The sequence below is a fragment of the Microtus ochrogaster genome, chromosome 16 (genome assembly GCF_000317375.1).
Source record: "Microtus ochrogaster isolate Prairie Vole_2 chromosome 16, MicOch1.0, whole genome shotgun sequence".
NCBI lineage: Eukaryota > Metazoa > Chordata > Mammalia > Rodentia > Cricetidae > Microtus > Microtus ochrogaster.
Genome location: NC_022018.1, coordinates 21039188 through 21055693, shown reverse-complemented (window position 1 = coordinate 21055693; position 16506 = coordinate 21039188). Strand labels below are relative to the sequence as shown.

Genomic DNA, 16506 nt, shown 5'->3' with positions numbered 1-16506 from the left:
AGCCTTCCATTTCCCTCCCCCTCCTCCCACCCTTCCCCCCTCCCACTCCTCTCCCTGTGATCCATTATTATACCAATGTATCGCTTTGTGTAGGTTTTTTAGTGTGTCTAACTTGCAGGCCATATACATCCACAGCTATGAGTGTGGCCCAGAAATTTGTGTATGACATTGTGTTGCAGCATCAGAATTAGGGTTTTAATTCTTAAATATCTAAGAGTGAGCATTTTCTTCTCTCAACAACTATACTCTCACCTGTTGCCAGTTTTCCATATAAATACTGTAAATGCTCTGGTTTAGGAAGCTCAGCCTCTGGAGTTGAGGGGATTTCAAAATCAGAGGAGCTCTGTGAATCCGCATGTGTGCTGGTTAGTAATGTTTTGTCCTCAGGTGGGGATTTCTTGCCACTCACAGTATCTGGTTCTCCAATGTGAGGACCTCCATTTACTTCATCTCTGCTTTTCGAATCACAGTAAGAATCCTGTGGACCATGTGCATTCTGTTCCATTTGAGAGGCGGAAGTATTCTCTCTGCTTTTTGGTGTGTTGGCATCTCTGTTCAAAGATGTGCTATCCCCAGCACTTCTCTCTTGGGACGATAACAAAACAGTATCACCCTGACTGTCCCAGCCTTGACTTCCTTGATCTGTTATGTGTGTTGACTGAGATGAATTCTGGGAAGAGATGTGAGTGGATTCTCCATCAGAGTCAGTGAGGAGCCTTGGTGACTGAGATTCCCCCGTCTCTATGGAGGAAGGGAAATTTTCCAAACATTCATCTGTGACATCATCTTTTCTTTTGAAGAACACTTCCCACTGTGGTGTGTCTGCATCAGCATTTTGCTGGGGGACTATTGCAGGGCCCAGACCTCCCTGCAGTGAAGGTGGGGTTTCTAACTCTTCTTCAGTGTCACTGTTAGATTCTTCACAGTCTATGAAGTTAGCCAGAGAAACCTGCATACTGTCTGCTTTGTAGCACCCAGGGCTTTCTTTCAGTTCAGGCTGGTCTTGTGGCAATGCCTTCACTGGAAATACCTCAGGATGAAGAGTTAGCTGGTATGGAACTTTGTGCCTTAACGGTATTGGTAGAGGGTCATCAAAGAGATCATCTTCCTCCTCTGAAAAAAGCAAAAACAGGCATGTAGGGAACAAGGGAATGAGACTCCTCAGTGAGAGTTGGAGCTGTACCATTTACCTGTTTCAAATCTTGGAATGGTATAAACACAGGTGCCAGTCTGCAAAGAGATAATAAAAGGCTGCCATCTGTTGAGAATATAGGTCAGTACTTCTCACACTTGAGGGACCACTTGACTCACAGGGTGACCTTTTTTTTTTTTCTTAAAGGATTTTGTTTTCAGTTATATGTATGTGTATCTGTTTGAATATGTGCCCATGAACGATGTGCCTGAAAACGTCAGCAGTGTTAGATCCCTGAAGCTGGAGTTAGAGGCACTTGTGAGCCAACTAACGTGGATGCTGATTTAATTCTCCTGTGTGTGGACTATCCATGGAACATTTTAAGAACTAAGGGAAATGAAGGCTTGGTCAGCAAACTTACAGAAAATGATCTATAAGCCCCCAAATCTAATTCTACGCCTTCTGCCCTTGAGCTGTCTTTGTCTGTGAGCCACTTTTCCTGATAAGGGTAGCTACCACCCCTGAGCAAATAAGCCTCTCTTTACAGAAAATGGAGGCCATCACAGAAAACCACAACTGGACGCAATGCAGAAATCAATGGATAATGTACATCATAGCTCCCGCCTCTATGGCTGAGGGAATACTGTAGAAGAGGCGACAGACTGGAAATAAGTCAAAATACCAAGAAGTCTCTTGTGAAAGTTGAATAATGACAATATCAATTGACACATTAATGTGAAAGGGTGCAATTTTCCAGGGTTACACCCCTAGACAACGTGACTACAGGCAACTAATGACTGCTGGGAGAATTAGCTTCTCCAGGGATGAGCCCCCTTATGAGTCATCAATGCAATGTTATCAGCCCTGATACCATATATACAAACAACAAAAACCAGCACATGTTTCTCTGTTTGTGCATATACATAATACATGTGTGTATGCATAATAATAAAAGGCTATCAACTTGAAGGGGATGTGGAAAGGGCTGGAGGAAGGAAAAGGAAGAAAAAGGAGGGAAAGTGATGGTCATATTTTAAAACCCACTCAATAAAACCAGTGACATGCATGGACTAAAATATGCATATTGCTTATAAAATAAATCATCCTTTAGTTCCAAGGCCAATGCCTTCTGACTTTGGAGGGCACCAGCTACACATGTGCACAGATATACCTGAGAGAAAAACTCCTATATACATAAAATCTCAAAAGTAATTTTTTTTTAAGATTAATTTATTATGTATACAACATTCTGCCTCGATATATGCCCGCACGCCAGAGGAGGGCGCCAGATCTCATTACAGATGGTTGTGAGCCACCATGTGGTTGCTGGGAATTGAACTCAGGACCTCTGGAAGAGCAGCCAGTGCTCTTAACCTCTGAGCCATCTCTCCAGCCCATCAAAAGTAATTTAAAATTGGATTCTAAATGAGTAGAAATATGGAAGCTAAAATGGAAAACAGACCTGAGTTCAAATCCTAGCCCTATCACTTCCTGCTAGACTTCAGGGGACTTTCTAAATTGTCTAAATTCCAGTGTTCTCTTTGGCAAAGTCAGACTGACACCACTTGGAAGTTTGTTTACATGTCTAGCTGTAGTGTGTAGAAGATGAGGACTTGCCCTGTACAAGTGTTCAATACACAGAATCCTTCTCCAGTGAGAATTCACTTCTGGCACTTCACCAAAGGATGCAAATCTGAAGTCGTAACCACCAAGTGTGGCTGCTATAAGCCAACAAGGCTTTGCTGAGAATCTGAAGTTCTCATTTCTAGTCAGAACTTATCTATATTCTTAATTACAAAACAAAATAGCAGTATAAGAAGGTAGAATGAGTGGAGAAGAACTGTTTGTGTAAATCCTGCTCTGTCTGATCAGAACCAAAGGAAGCTAAGTCTCTTCAGCATCCTAGCAAAAATGCTCTGGGGTGACAACACAGCCCTCCTGTCACAAGGTGCATTTTGGGAAGACTAGAACCATTCTTACCTGAGTCTACATAGATTGTTCTGGTTCTCTTCAGTTTTCCAAGTGGTTTGTACTTTGGTTCGGCACTTCGGGAAGATCGGCACAGAGGCTTTAAACTGATATAAATCAGAATATTTGACTTTTCCTTTTGGGAAAGTTGCTGAAGCATAAACATCACTTAGAGAGATTAGAACAAAGCCATAGGGCGATCAAGTGAGCATTTGTGGGAGATAAAGGCAATGTTTAATAAAGATCTACAACTTAATGAAGTGGCCAGTGGAAGCACTTACATACAACGTTAGTAGATACCAATCATGTACAGCGGGAACCGTCTTAACAGATTAAAGCCAAACTTGAATCTTTGCTCTTAATGAGCTCTATCCCAAGGCAAGATAAGTCACCCATTGAAACCTAGCATCCAGAGAGTTTAGAAGAGGTGCTTCTTCTCTGTTTAATGGCATTTATTTACCTCTTGCAAGGATCCCACAAAGTTGATCTGATTCCAGAGCCACAAGCTGAAAGCCAGGTCACAGAAATAAGATCTGCAGGGGGTCCACCCTCACTGAGGGCTACACTACCTACTTTCCTTCTTGCCAGCTTGCTTGAGGATCAGAGCCTACACAGCAGATGGTGGCAGCCATGAAGCTCCCAACCTGACTACAGCCAGACTTCTATTTGTCATCTATGTTCTCATGTCTGTGATATTCCCTGGCTCAGTCCCATGTGGCACCTCCAGAATCTGCTGTTACTGCTTCTCTCTGTAGCCATTTCATGCATTTTCTTTGGGTAACTTTTACCAAGTGAAGGTCACTCTCCACCCACCTACCCACAACAGATTGCCCAATAGAAATGCAAGCTAGGAGTACAAGATAGGATAACAAGCACTCCAAATGATTCTAAGTATATTCCCATTTAAATCTATAAGACAATCTTAAATCTCAGTGATCCGGATTAAGTTCTTAACTCTTGCCTTACTAGCCAGCATGTTGCTTTCTTGACACTACCATGCTTTCTGGCTTCTAAGTAACATTTTTAGTCTACTAAAAATGGTGTCAGCTGGCACAGATAACCTTAATACCAAGATAATCTAGTCCCTGCACTAGGTCACTCTAAAAAGATTGTGTTTTTATTTCTGTATTCATGTGCCCATCACGTTTGAGGTGAATATGTTCCATGGAGGTTAGAAAGGGCATTGGGTCCGCTGGAGCTGGAATTAGAGCTAGTTGTGCAGCTTTGGATGTGGGCGCTGGGAACCACACTCAAGGGCCTCTGGAGAGCTCTTAACCACTCAGCCATCTCTCCAGCTTACCAGTTCACATCTTAAGAATTGGCCACTCAGGGAGGGTAGAGGGAGAGAGGAGGAAGGGAAAGGAGTGGAGAAAAACGTATAGCTCAATAAAAATAATAAAAAAGAATTGGCCACTCATAAGTAGATATTATATGTAAAGCAAAGGAAAACCAGACTACAATCCACAGGTCCACAGAAGCTAGGTAACAAGGAAGACCCTAAGAGGAACACATGGATCTCCCAGGGAAGGGGAGTTATATGAGATCTCCTGGGTAAACTGGGGACAAGGAGGGTAAAGGGGAGGGGATGGGAAATGAGAACATGAGGGAATGATGGTCAGAGTGGGTAGGGAGAGCAGTGAAAGAGAGATCTTGATAGAGGGAACCACTATGGGGTTAGAGAAATTCCCAAGAATCCACAAGGATGAGCACAGCTAAGACTCTTGGCAACAGTGGAGAGAGAGCCCAAACTGGCCTTCCCCTGTAATCAGATCGGTGAATACCCCAACTATCACCATAGAGCCTTCATCCAGCAACTGATGGAACCAGATGCAGAGATCCACAACCAAGCACCAGGAATCCAATTGGAGAGAGGGAAGAGAATATATGAGCTAGGGAGGTCTAGATCATGATGGCGACATCTATAGTGGCAGCTGAACCAAGTTTGTGGAAACTCAGGAACTCTAGACTGACGGCTGTGGAGTCTCCATGGGACTGAACTAGGCCCCCCACATGTGGGAGACAGTGGTGAAGCTTGACTATCTGTAGGGCACCTGGCAGTAGGATCGGGATCTATCCCTGGTGTATGAGTTAGCCTATTGGAGCCCATTCCCTATGGTGGGACGCCCCAACTTAAAGTGCCAGACTTTTTGTTGACTTCCCATGGGAGCCCATACTCGGGAGGAGGGGTGGAGGGGAGAACTGTGGATGGAATGTAAAATGAAATTAAATAATCAAAGAATCGTTGTTTTGGAGTGAAGATGTTACAGTTGGAAAATGAATACAAAAGAAAATGTTTAATTGCATGTGGGCTTCTAATAAAGCATAAACAAAATCGGCCACCAGTATCTTCCATTTCCACTCCTGCCGCAGTCAGAACACGTATCTTTCTTTCCCGTTTGTGCGGCTGAGCTCTGGCTCAGTCGAGCTCTTATTTCTCGTGCTTCCCTGGTGATTTTTGTCCTTGACAGCCTCCCACCTGTCTGGTCCCAAGAAATCTTTTTTCCCAAAGTCTGGCATTTGGACAAAACCCAGCATCCTCTCCGGGACTTGAGAAAGTAGCCTGTACCTGCTAAAAGGAAGCATTGTCCTTGTCTCTGGCACAAGGACCCTGGCTCTTCTGTTAACATACACCTGTGGTGCCTATGGCATATCAAACTCCTAGACACATTCAATCCCTACACTTCAAAGACCTCCACCTCCGTTTCTTTTCCCCTCCTCCCAGGTACCTGTTCCTTTGAAAACCCTGGGCAGTGGTGGCTCACCGCCTAGACCGCTCCATAGCCTGGAGCCTGTTTCCCACCTGCCTCTCGAAGCTCGGTGCTGTATGTGTTCATCAGTCTCAGGCAGATTTTCAAGCATAGCACTCCCATGCCTCCCAGCCAGAGCCACCAATAGCACACAAGACCCACAAACAGAAGCTACTCACACGTCCATGACCTTATCCACGGTGAGGCCTACTGGAATGACGTTTGGATATGCATTCACTGGACAGATGTAGCTCAAAAAATCTTTAATCTAGAAGGAATATAAAATGCATTAACTATCTCTGCTGGGAAATTGAGGTGCCAGTCTATTCCCGGTTCCTAGTATACAGACCAGTTGAGAGGCTTCTCCATGGAAATAAATGAAGAGGGGACATACAGACACAATGGAGTTGTGTCCAGCCATAAGGAACAAACTATGTCATTTGCAGAAAAATGGATAAAAACTAGAGATCATTGTGTTAGGCAAAATAAGCCAACTCAGGCAAATAGCGCATTTTGTATCATGTGGATACACACATACATGGTACATGTACAAATAGCGCATTTGTATCATGTGGATACACACATGGTACATGTGCAGATAGCGCATTTTGTATCGTGTGGATACACACATACATGGTACATGTACAGATAGCGCATTTTGTATCATGTGGATACACACATACATGGTACATGTACAGATAGCGCATTTTGTATCATGTGGATACACATACATGGTACATGTGCAGATATGTGATAGGAAAGCAGGAGAGAAACTGTACGGGACAGGAACTATCAGGAGAGAAAGAGATAGTCTGGTCTGTTTTCTCTCATTTGTGGAAACTAGGTCTAACAATACATAATGGAAACAGATGGGGGACTGTTTCAGAGGAGGAAGGAGACCAGTGAGAGGGAGAGGAGGGACAAGGGAGGGTAATGGTGGGCAAAAATGAACAAAGTATGAAGATATATTTGTATGAAAATGTTATGATAAAATTCATTATTTTGTATGCTAACTAAAATATTAATTAAAAAAAACTGAGGGTGTCAGAAAAGACAGGTATAGGAAAGGGCAGCAGAGCTTCCTTGTGACCCTGCTTCAGTGCTGGCTGCACATGGGGACCACCGAGGGACCTGCCAAACAAGACACACGCACTGGCAATGCCTTGGCCTCATTCCCCTAAACGCTCCCTGTGCTGCGCTATGTGGGAGTCTGGGAACTTGCACAGTTGAACTTTGTTCAGGTTTCTGCTCCACAGAAAAAGCTTGAGTTCCTAATTAATGGAATCTAAAAATGGTGCCTTTGTAAAATTCGACATTCATTTTTTAGTCCAAGGCCAGTTGCCTACACATTTGGCAAACCCTCTTCCATGTGAGTTAGAATACAGCTGAATATTGACCATAATAGATACAAGAAAAGAAGGTCTTGTACCTTTTTCCGTGTATAAATAGTCATCACCAGGGCAACTACATCTTGGAGATCATTTGATTTGCTCTAATGCCTATTCTTATGGAATCAAATACCATGCAGTGGCTACCACCTTTGAAGACACCAAACTCTTCTGCCCATTACATCTTGGTTTGCAGTTACTAAAGTGAGCAATGCAGTCAAGCCTGAATGCAATAGCACTCAAGGAGTCCAGTATAACTGGGTCCAGTAGTGATCTCCGGTGGCCCAGGGCCTGCAGGTCTCTCCTAGTAGACAACTTAGGACAACCTGCTTCTGTGCACATTTCTCTAGTGCCAGAGAGAGGACCCCTTACTGATGTGGGATGCCCCTCTGTATGCTGTGAATATGTTTTATTACTATTGGTTAATAAAGAAGCTGCTTTGGCCTATGACAGGGCAGAATAGTGCTAGGCGGGAAATCCAAGCAGAGATAGAGGGGAAAGAAGGCAGAGTCTGAGAGACGCCAGCAGCCACCAGGGAAGCAAGCTGTGAGATGACAAGCCACGAGCTTTGGGGTAAAATGTAAACTAATAGAAATGGGTTATTTTAAGTTTTAAGAGCTAGTTAATAATAACCCTGAGTTAACAAGCAGTATGTAACTAATATTAAGTCTCTGAGTGATTATTGTAAAAGTGGCTGCGGGACCAGGCGGGACAAGAAACCTCCAGTTATACCTTACCACAAAGTCTGAAACACTGGATGTTAAGGTGTCTGAATGCTGTTCACACACAGGTGGATGTGGACAGGGAGCACACACAAGATCGAAGCAGAAAGTGTCCTAAGCAAAGCTGCTAGCCAGTGCAGGCTGCATGTACTCTGAGACACACAGCTCGGAGGAAGTGTTCCAGGCCCTTTGTGTGTGTATGACTCAAAAGACTGCACATACAAAGTCCTTTCATACCAATTCGAAACAATTACAGTTTAAAACATTCACAAGTATGTTGATTTTTTTTTTTTTTTTGCCTCTTCAGAATATAAAACAGAAGAATTCTCCTTAAGAGTTCTACCAGGCAAATCTCACTTATTAGATATTGGTGAGCTGTGACCTCAGTAAGTTTAAGGCTCAGATTCTTCATCTACCGTATAAAGAAGATAACACTTGTGAAATGCTAGTGCCAGTACCTACTGGCCAATACCAGGTACCCGGTGAAACATCCACTGCCATTATGCAGGACAGAGCTGGTAATGACAGTACAAAGACTTGGATCCCCTCTTTCCAAAATGGATGGCCAGGGCACAAAGCAATGAGCATCTAACTCTAACTCTAACGCAAAGGACCAAATGAGGACATTTGGGATTTCCAGTAACTATGAAAATGGCTACTCTAAACTAAAGGACACCTATTCTTTAGGAACTTTGCACAAACAACTTTTTTATACCTTTAGGGAGGCATGCACACAAAAACCATTACTTGCCCCTAAAGTGCCCACCTTGCACATGTGAGGATCTGAGTTTGATGCCCAGAACCATGTAACAATGCTCGGTATAGTGGAGCACCCTGGTAATCCCAGTGCCAGGAAAGCACAGGAGGACCCCTGCCAACGGCCAGCCAGCCTAACTGCTGAACTCCATGCTGATGAGAGACCTGGTGCGGAAGAGTATGACAGCCTTCCTGAGGATGACACCTGAAGCTGCCTTCTGGCCTCCACCCAGATACACATCTACACTCACCCCTTCCCACACACATGCACACATATATGTACACCCCACAGACATATGCCCTGCCCCGTGGTGACCAACCCCAAAGGCTGCAGTCAGCAGTAGAAGCTGATGGATCCTCTTACCTCACTGTAGGAGGAGTGAAAAGAAAAGCATGCTCTGTATGAGCTCTCTCCCGTCCTAGGAAAAAACAGAACACAAAAGGACACTTAGCAAAACTAAGTGGTACTATAGGGTTGAACCCCACTGAGGCTGTTTGGGTGTGAAGCCATGTGGCTGTGAGGAACTGCTTCTTGGGACAGGAGGCAACTTCTTCAGACATGGAAACCTTCTGTAGACATTCTAAATAGCCCAAATCAAGGAGGTGTTGCTAAGGTATTGGGGCCATCTGTGGAGCTGTCTCTACTGTACCAGTGCTTCTATTCTTTCCAATACCTGTCTATATTGCAAAGCCCTCAGGTGCCTTCACAGTTCAACCATCTTGTCTCTCACAGAGGAAGTCCCTGGATATATCAGCAGATGTACTGCCATAGTTTGAAAGAAACATCCCTTCGTTTTAAATAATGTTTAAATGAAAAACATAGTTCCTACAATTGTAACATCCTCTCTCTGGGCTCATGCTGATCTGAGTTTAAACTTCATTAAACACAACACTTCCCCTCTGGGTTTCTGAAGACCAGGCCATCGGTCCCTTACCTCACTATCACGTTGGTTTTTCTGGTTCTCTCTCCGAACCACATGGTAGATGGTTTGATGCTGATGGTATGGAGTGCAGTTTTGTTTTTGGAAGTAATCCCACAGGGTAACTTATTCCATTGAAAATACTCCTCTGCCTGAAAACAAAACAGAAACACATTTGTTTTAAATCCTAGCTACACATTTTCAACAAGGCTATTGTAGACTGGCACTCAAAAGCAATTGCAGGTGAGGTTTTGGAAATGAAGAAACTGCAGACGCAAGGAAGGAAACAAGTTATTTTAGAATAAATAACCTGGGTGCTCCAATAATGCTGGAAAGTAGGTTTGTACTTACAAAGAGGACTCCCTGGCTTAGTGAGGTGCCACATGGCTGGAAGATCATGAGTTTGAGCCCAGCCTGGACTCCAGCAGCCTAGCCCTATCTACAGTGAAGACTCTCACGAAAATCAAAAGCAAGCTACTCTTTGGACTGTGGAGGTGGCATATGATGGCTGGGGAAACAAGCAGGAAGATGGCAAGTTTGAGCTTAGTCCATGCTACAACAGCCCGAATCAGGGCACAACAGGAGACCTCCCGGTTTATTATTACATTCTTTTCGCCATCCAAGAGTCTACTGGATGGGTAGCTGCGTATGATTAAATAAATGACAAGAGTTAGACTATGTAGCCTACTTATCGCCAGTTATAGTCATGAGTTAGACTGTGTGGCTACCTATCGCCAGGAATAGTTTCTAACGTGCAGCTTTCTTACTGAAAAAAAAATTCTTTTTATTTGTCTGTATGTGGGTGTGCATGTGTGTGTATATGTGTGTGTGTGTGTGTGTGTGTGTGTGTGTGTGTGTGTGTACATATATATATGGGGTGTCCAAGGAAGCCAAAAGAGGGCATTAGATCCCTAGAGTTGGATTTACAGGCAGTTGTGAGCTGGGAACCAAACGCAGGTCCTCTGAAAGAGCAGTAAGAACTCCTAGGCGTGGAGTTAATGTGCAGTTCTCTTGCAAAGGCTTCTATTAAAACATTACATGTTGTTGATGAGAAAACGTATTTTCATGCATAGTTCTTAAGGGTTTGGGCACATGGAGCAGTGCTATTATGTTCTGCAACAGTGGTCTATATATATATGCATGTTGCTGAGGGTTCTATGCTCAGAGAGCTCAAATTTTAGGGGAAAATTGTGACCAGGCACATAATTGTATTTGAAGGTAACTAATTCAATTGTCCTTTTTTTTTTTTCAAGACAGTTTCTCAGTAGCTATAGAGTCAGTCCTGGAACTCACTCTGTAAACTAGGCTGGCCTCAAATTCACAGAAATCCGCCTGCCTCTGCCTCCCGAGTGCTGAGATTAAAGGCGTGCGCCACCACCACCTGACTCAGTTGTCTTAATTAAATGTCAAAGACAGTAGTTGAAGCTGGGCAGTGGTGGCACATGCCTTTAATCCCAGCACTCGGAGGCAGAAGCAGATGGATGAACTGTGAGTTCAAGATCAGCTTGATCTATAAAAGTTAGTTCCAGGACAGCTAGGGGTGTTACACAGAGAAACCCTGTCTCAAAAAAAAAAAAAAAAAAAAGACATTAGTTGGGAAAAGGATGGAAATCAGGGGGAGGGGGAACAGAGAATATGAAGAGCAAATGTAACTAAAAATATATTGTATAGGGTTGGAGAGATGGCTCAGAGGTTAAGAGCACTGGCTTTTCTTCCAGGGGTCCTGAGTTCAATTCCCAGCACCCACATGGTGGCTCACAACCATCTATAATGAGGTCTGGTGCCCTCTTTTGGCATCCAAGCATCCAAGCAGACAGACCACTGTGTATATAATAAATAGATAAAGATTTATTTTTTAAAAATATATATTTTATAGATATAAGGAAGTGCAGGGAAAAGATGTATTATCAAAGGAAAACAAACGTCAAAGGCAAACTCAAAATGGAAGGCTGGTAACTCAAGGGTTCACAGTAGAAGTACAAAGAAAAACTGTGACAGTGAGCAGCAAAGACACCTGAGGTGCTTCCTTGGGCTTCCACCATTATGGTATCGCCTTCAGAGTTGGAAGGAGGTTATACCTAGATATTTAAGTGAGTAGAAGAAAATTACAGTTTTTTAAAAAAGATTTATTTAATTATGTATACAGCATTCTACCTGCATGTGTCCCTGCAGGCCAGAAGAGGGCACCAGATCTCATTACAGATGGCTGTGAGTCACCATGTGGTTGCTGGGATTTGAACTCAGAACCTCTGGAAGAACAATCAGTGCTCTTAACCTCTGAGCCATCTCTCCAGCCCGAAAATTATAGTTTTCAAGCATACACCTGTCTTAAGTCTCAGAAACAAGTAGCAATACACTGTGAACATGTTTGCTTAAATTATAAGCTCGACATAGTATCATCCTGGCTTCCACATTGTATCTCTCTATCCACAGACCAGTACGGCTCTCAGACCTCATCAGAGAAGTTTCTGTGTGCAGTGGATGGTGGCGGACACAAAAACTCACAGCTGGCCGAAATGCAGGGAGTAAGTGTGTAGGTGGTGCCTAGCCACGAGACCTCTCTAACACATCGCCACCCTGAAGCTCAGGGGCCATCGTGGAAGTAGGCTCAGAAAGACAGAAGAGCCAGAGGTTATGGGGACAGGAGCCAAACTCTCTTCTAGCCATGACAGAACTGCTGCACACATGAACACAGAGTGGGAAAGTTCCCGAGCAGACCCTGCTCCTGAGGAGCTATGGACAGATGATGCCTTCCAGAAGACAGGGAGTCAGTTTTCTTTAAGGGTGTGGCTTCTGGCAGGTCAGCTGTGTCCAGTGGATGGCCCCACACCCAGGAAAATATGGGCAGCACAAACTGAACTCTACGGGTTATTAAAACTGACAAAAATAACAGAGCACACGCAGGTGGATGAACAGGGAGAAGTGGGTAGATCTGGGAAGAGTAGAGGAGACAAATATGACCAAAATTGATTGCGTGCATTTTTCAAAGAATTAATATTTGCTTAAATTACAACTAGCACAGATTAATAACTTCATTACAAATAAATCTCCATCTTCATGTAGAAGAAGCAATTTTCTGTACGAATTTAAGAATCTGTGTGTGTTCCTCATTATGAGGTACGTGCTCATGGAATATAGGTATGTATAACTGCTTAGGATCATGAAGAGTTCCGAAAGGGAATTTCTGAGGTGCCTTCTTGATCTCAATCTCTCAGGTCCCACAAAGGACAGGACAGATGTTTCTCAGTACCTTTGGGTGGCGGCAGGCATGGATTTGGGTGTTTCGGTCCGTGGTGAGATGGTGGAGGATATCAGGCATGTTTCTAAACATATCCATCTTGTCCACGTGAACCTGTGTATAAGAGAGGTAGAAGCAGCACATTGTTTGAAATGCAGTTATAAGAGGACACACATTCCAGGGGACACTGTCCAGTTAGTGGATGAATCTTTTCTCTTGCCGTCTCATTCTGGGCTGTGGTGTTCCTAGGCAAAGGACCCATCCCATAGATTGCAGCTGATTGTGTTAATACTGTCCTTCAAGAATCATTTGGTTCCTATTGAATATGCACCTCCAGGATTTCAAACAGTTCTAAACTCTAGCACTACAGCAGACGCCAAAGCCAACAAAGACAACCAAGAAGCTCCCACTGGGCTGATGAGATGGCTCAGTGGGGGCAAGTGTGGGCTAAAGAAGCTGTGGCCCTGAATTCCATCTCCAGAACCCTCTTAGAGGAGGGAGAGAAGCAACTGTAACATGTTCTGTGTGGCATGCATGTTACCTTCTAATGGCAAACGACATGCCCCATAGGGCAGCTGGTGTGGGGAAAAAAAAAAGTAGGACCCAGATTGTCCTGCCCCATAGAACTTCACATGGCAAAGAGGAGAGAAAGATCCAGAAAAACAAATACTCAAATGTGGCTGACCTGGAGAAATTTAAGGCTAGTAACAGTTTAAAGTATTAAAACCAATTATGTCACTTTTACTCCAAGCTTGTCTTCTGGGTCTTTCAAAGCAGATGATATTAGTGCCTAAACTGATATTAGGATCATGAAACAAAATTAAAATTGTAACACTCTCATGTTGGTGTGAGACTAACAAACACAGAAATAATGACAATTACTGTGCTGGTCGCTGCTAAGGCAGGGTGCAGAAAGAACTTAGGCACAACTGCTTACCCGATTGGCCTGTTGGACTTAGAGCTGATTTACTTATGACCATCGGAAGGAAAGATAAGAGACTGGGGAGAGAGGGCAGTCAGGAAACATTGATTTGCAGGCATAAGGAACTAAGTTTGAGCCCCAGAACCATGCAAAAAATCTGGCTATGGCGGCCTGAGCTTGTGATCCCAATTGGGAGGTGGGACAGAAGGATCCCTGGGGCATACCTCTAGCCAGTCCACCTGCTGGGTTCCAGTCCAATGAGAGACTGTCTTTAAACACAGAATCAGAGCCATGCACTGCACAGAGCCAATGAGAGACTGTCTTTAAACACAGAATCAGAGCCATGCACTGCACAGAGCCAACGAGAGAATGTCTTTAAACACAGAATCAGAGCCATGCACTGCACAGACACAGACACACTGAGAAAACGGAAGTCAGGTATGGTGATGCTTCTATTATCGCAGCACTCAGAAGACTGAGGCAGGAGGATCATGAGTTTGAAGCCAGTCTGGCTATAGTGTGAGTTTCAGACAGACCTGGGCAATGCACCCCTTTCTCCCATGAAAGATGAAAGAAAATAAGGAAGAAAGAAAATAGTGAATGTGCCGTTCAGGCTCTCTGAGGAGGATGGGGAGGGCTAGAGTGAACCGTGGGAGAGAATCGGAATAGCGGTGACCGGGAAGGTAGCCGCAGATCGTCCCTGAGGCACCTGAGTTGGAAACCTCACCACTTTTTCTTTGTAAACTCCTGATCTAGGATTATCCCCATCTCTGCCAAAGGGATGTAAGGAAACTCTGGGGCCACCATCAAAAGCTTCTCCCTGAAGCCTCCCTGCCCCCCACTTCTCCCTCCAGGGTTCAGAGCTGTGGCTTCCACTCTTTACATACCCCTGAAATTACACCCCAAATAACTGCCACCACTACACATCAGAGAGACAGAGTATGAAGAAGAATTTAAAAGATAGGTAATGCAAATGAGTCTGTGTATGTGTGTGTGTGTATGCGCGCGTGCATAAGTGTGAATATTATCACTACCATAATTTTATTTAAAAGCCCATTTTAATATCAAACACATAGGCAGAGTGACCCCAGATAAAACCAAATCTTTCTCAAAATGGATAATTAATGTCTTTACATCAAAATATTTGGTTAGAAGAACTTCCAGAAATAGACCTGGGAACTGGAAAGGAGAGACAGACATTTATAGAGAGTGAAGGTTAGAATTTTATAATTTCAAACAGAAAAACTAGATTCCCCCCACCCCCAGTGCTGGGGATAGAACCCAGGGCCTTGTGCATGCCAGGTGAGTGCTCTGCCACTGAGTCACATGCCCAGCAAAACCAGATCATTTTAACAGTGCCGAAGTACACTGTAGGTCACTGTTAGGGCCTGGGCACAGATTTGTCATCGGGTGGATCTGTATTTAATAGCACACAACTACAAATGTCCACCTGGTCCCAATGTTTCATTTTGTTCAGTGATTATCTCAAATCCATCTTCTCTCAGGCACAAAAGTTCCAGACACTTTTGAGTGCCCTGGAGGAGGAGGTGCATGCTCAACAGCCACCACACATCCCCCAGGCTCTTCTGCCCTGGGTCTGAGCGGCCAGCATCAAACATCTGGGAAAGAGTGGTCGAAATGGACAAGTGGAAACTCCCACCATGCCTAGCACTGACCCATTGACTAGCTCCAAGTCAATGTACTTCATGTGCTGTTGGCCATGAGTCAAAGCAGGAAATACGATTTCCAGAGCAACCTGATCAGCACACAATCAAGGAGAAACCCATATTCATGTGTATATGTGTGTTTCCAATCAGTTAAGTAAATGTTCACTGTCAATACCTAAGCTGCAAGCAATACAGCCAGGTATCACTGGATATCACTGGGTTCAAATTTACTTTTGATACTGGTCACAATTGCTATATTTATTTTATAACCCATACTTTGGGAAAAAATACTTTGCCTCTGGGGCATATTTTTGAGATGTTTTGAGCCCTTTTGCGAGGATATGTACCTATAAAGATGAGGTGACTTCTAAGAGGCAGCTGTGTTTTGGCAAGATACTCCAACCCCCCACACCCCATCTTCAGTTATTTGGGGAGGAGGAGGGAAAGGAGTAGGGGAAGGGAATAGGGAGGGGCAAGGCAAGGAAGGGGGGCTAGGAAAAAAGAGAGGTACCTGGACTCCCAGCTCCTCACTCAGGTTGGTGAACAAATACTCATAGCCATAAGCTGCTTTACAGTTCAGCCACACAGCGTGGTGTGGACTCCTAGTGATCCAGCTCCGAACCAGCTCCAAAATTCCCCTCAAGCACTCCTCCTAGATGGCCAAAGGAAAAAAAAAAGATACTTTGAAGGAACTCATTAACCTTTCTCCTCTTCAACATTCAGAGGCAATTGCTTCCCAAAGGGATAACTGCTGTAATAGCCTCCACCAGCCATTCCAACTAGACAGGTGGCTACATTCCCAGCTCACCACCCCAGGCAGCCCCATCACCCCAGGCAGCCCCGTCACCCCAGGCAGCCCCATCACCCTAGGCAGCCCCGTCACCCCAGGCAGCCCCATCACCCCAGGCAACCCCGTCACCCTAGGCAGACCCGTCACACCAAGCAGTCCCGTCACCCCAGGCAGACCCGTCACCCCAGGCAACCCCGTCACCCCAGGCAACCCCATCACCCTAGGCAGACCCATCACCCCAGGCAGACCCGTCACC

At 44.5% G+C, this 16506-nt stretch overlaps 1 protein-coding gene across 3 annotated transcripts in view; it reads right to left on the bottom strand.

The window, feature by feature from the left end:
• Dclre1c (DNA cross-link repair 1C) overlaps positions 1-16506 on the bottom strand; it is a 34977-nt gene that overhangs the window by 6369 nt on the left and 12102 nt on the right. For 2 of the 3 annotated variants that reach the window (XM_005354840.3, XM_026783039.1), the window contains 7 exons: positions 15972-16112; positions 12884-12985; positions 9649-9785; positions 9078-9132; positions 6027-6115; positions 3113-3207; positions 53-1113 (listed from right to left, as the gene is read on the bottom strand). In XM_005354840.3, coding sequence (XP_005354897.1) covers positions 203-1113; positions 3113-3207; positions 6027-6115; positions 9078-9132; positions 9649-9785; positions 12884-12985; positions 15972-16112 — 1530 coding nt within the window. In that variant the 3' untranslated portion in view covers positions 53-202. Of the gene's footprint in view, positions 1-52; positions 1114-3112; positions 3208-6026; positions 6116-9077; positions 9133-9648; positions 9786-12883; positions 12986-15971; positions 16113-16506 lie in introns of those variants that run through there. The other variant, XM_026783038.1, reaches the window with a different exon arrangement.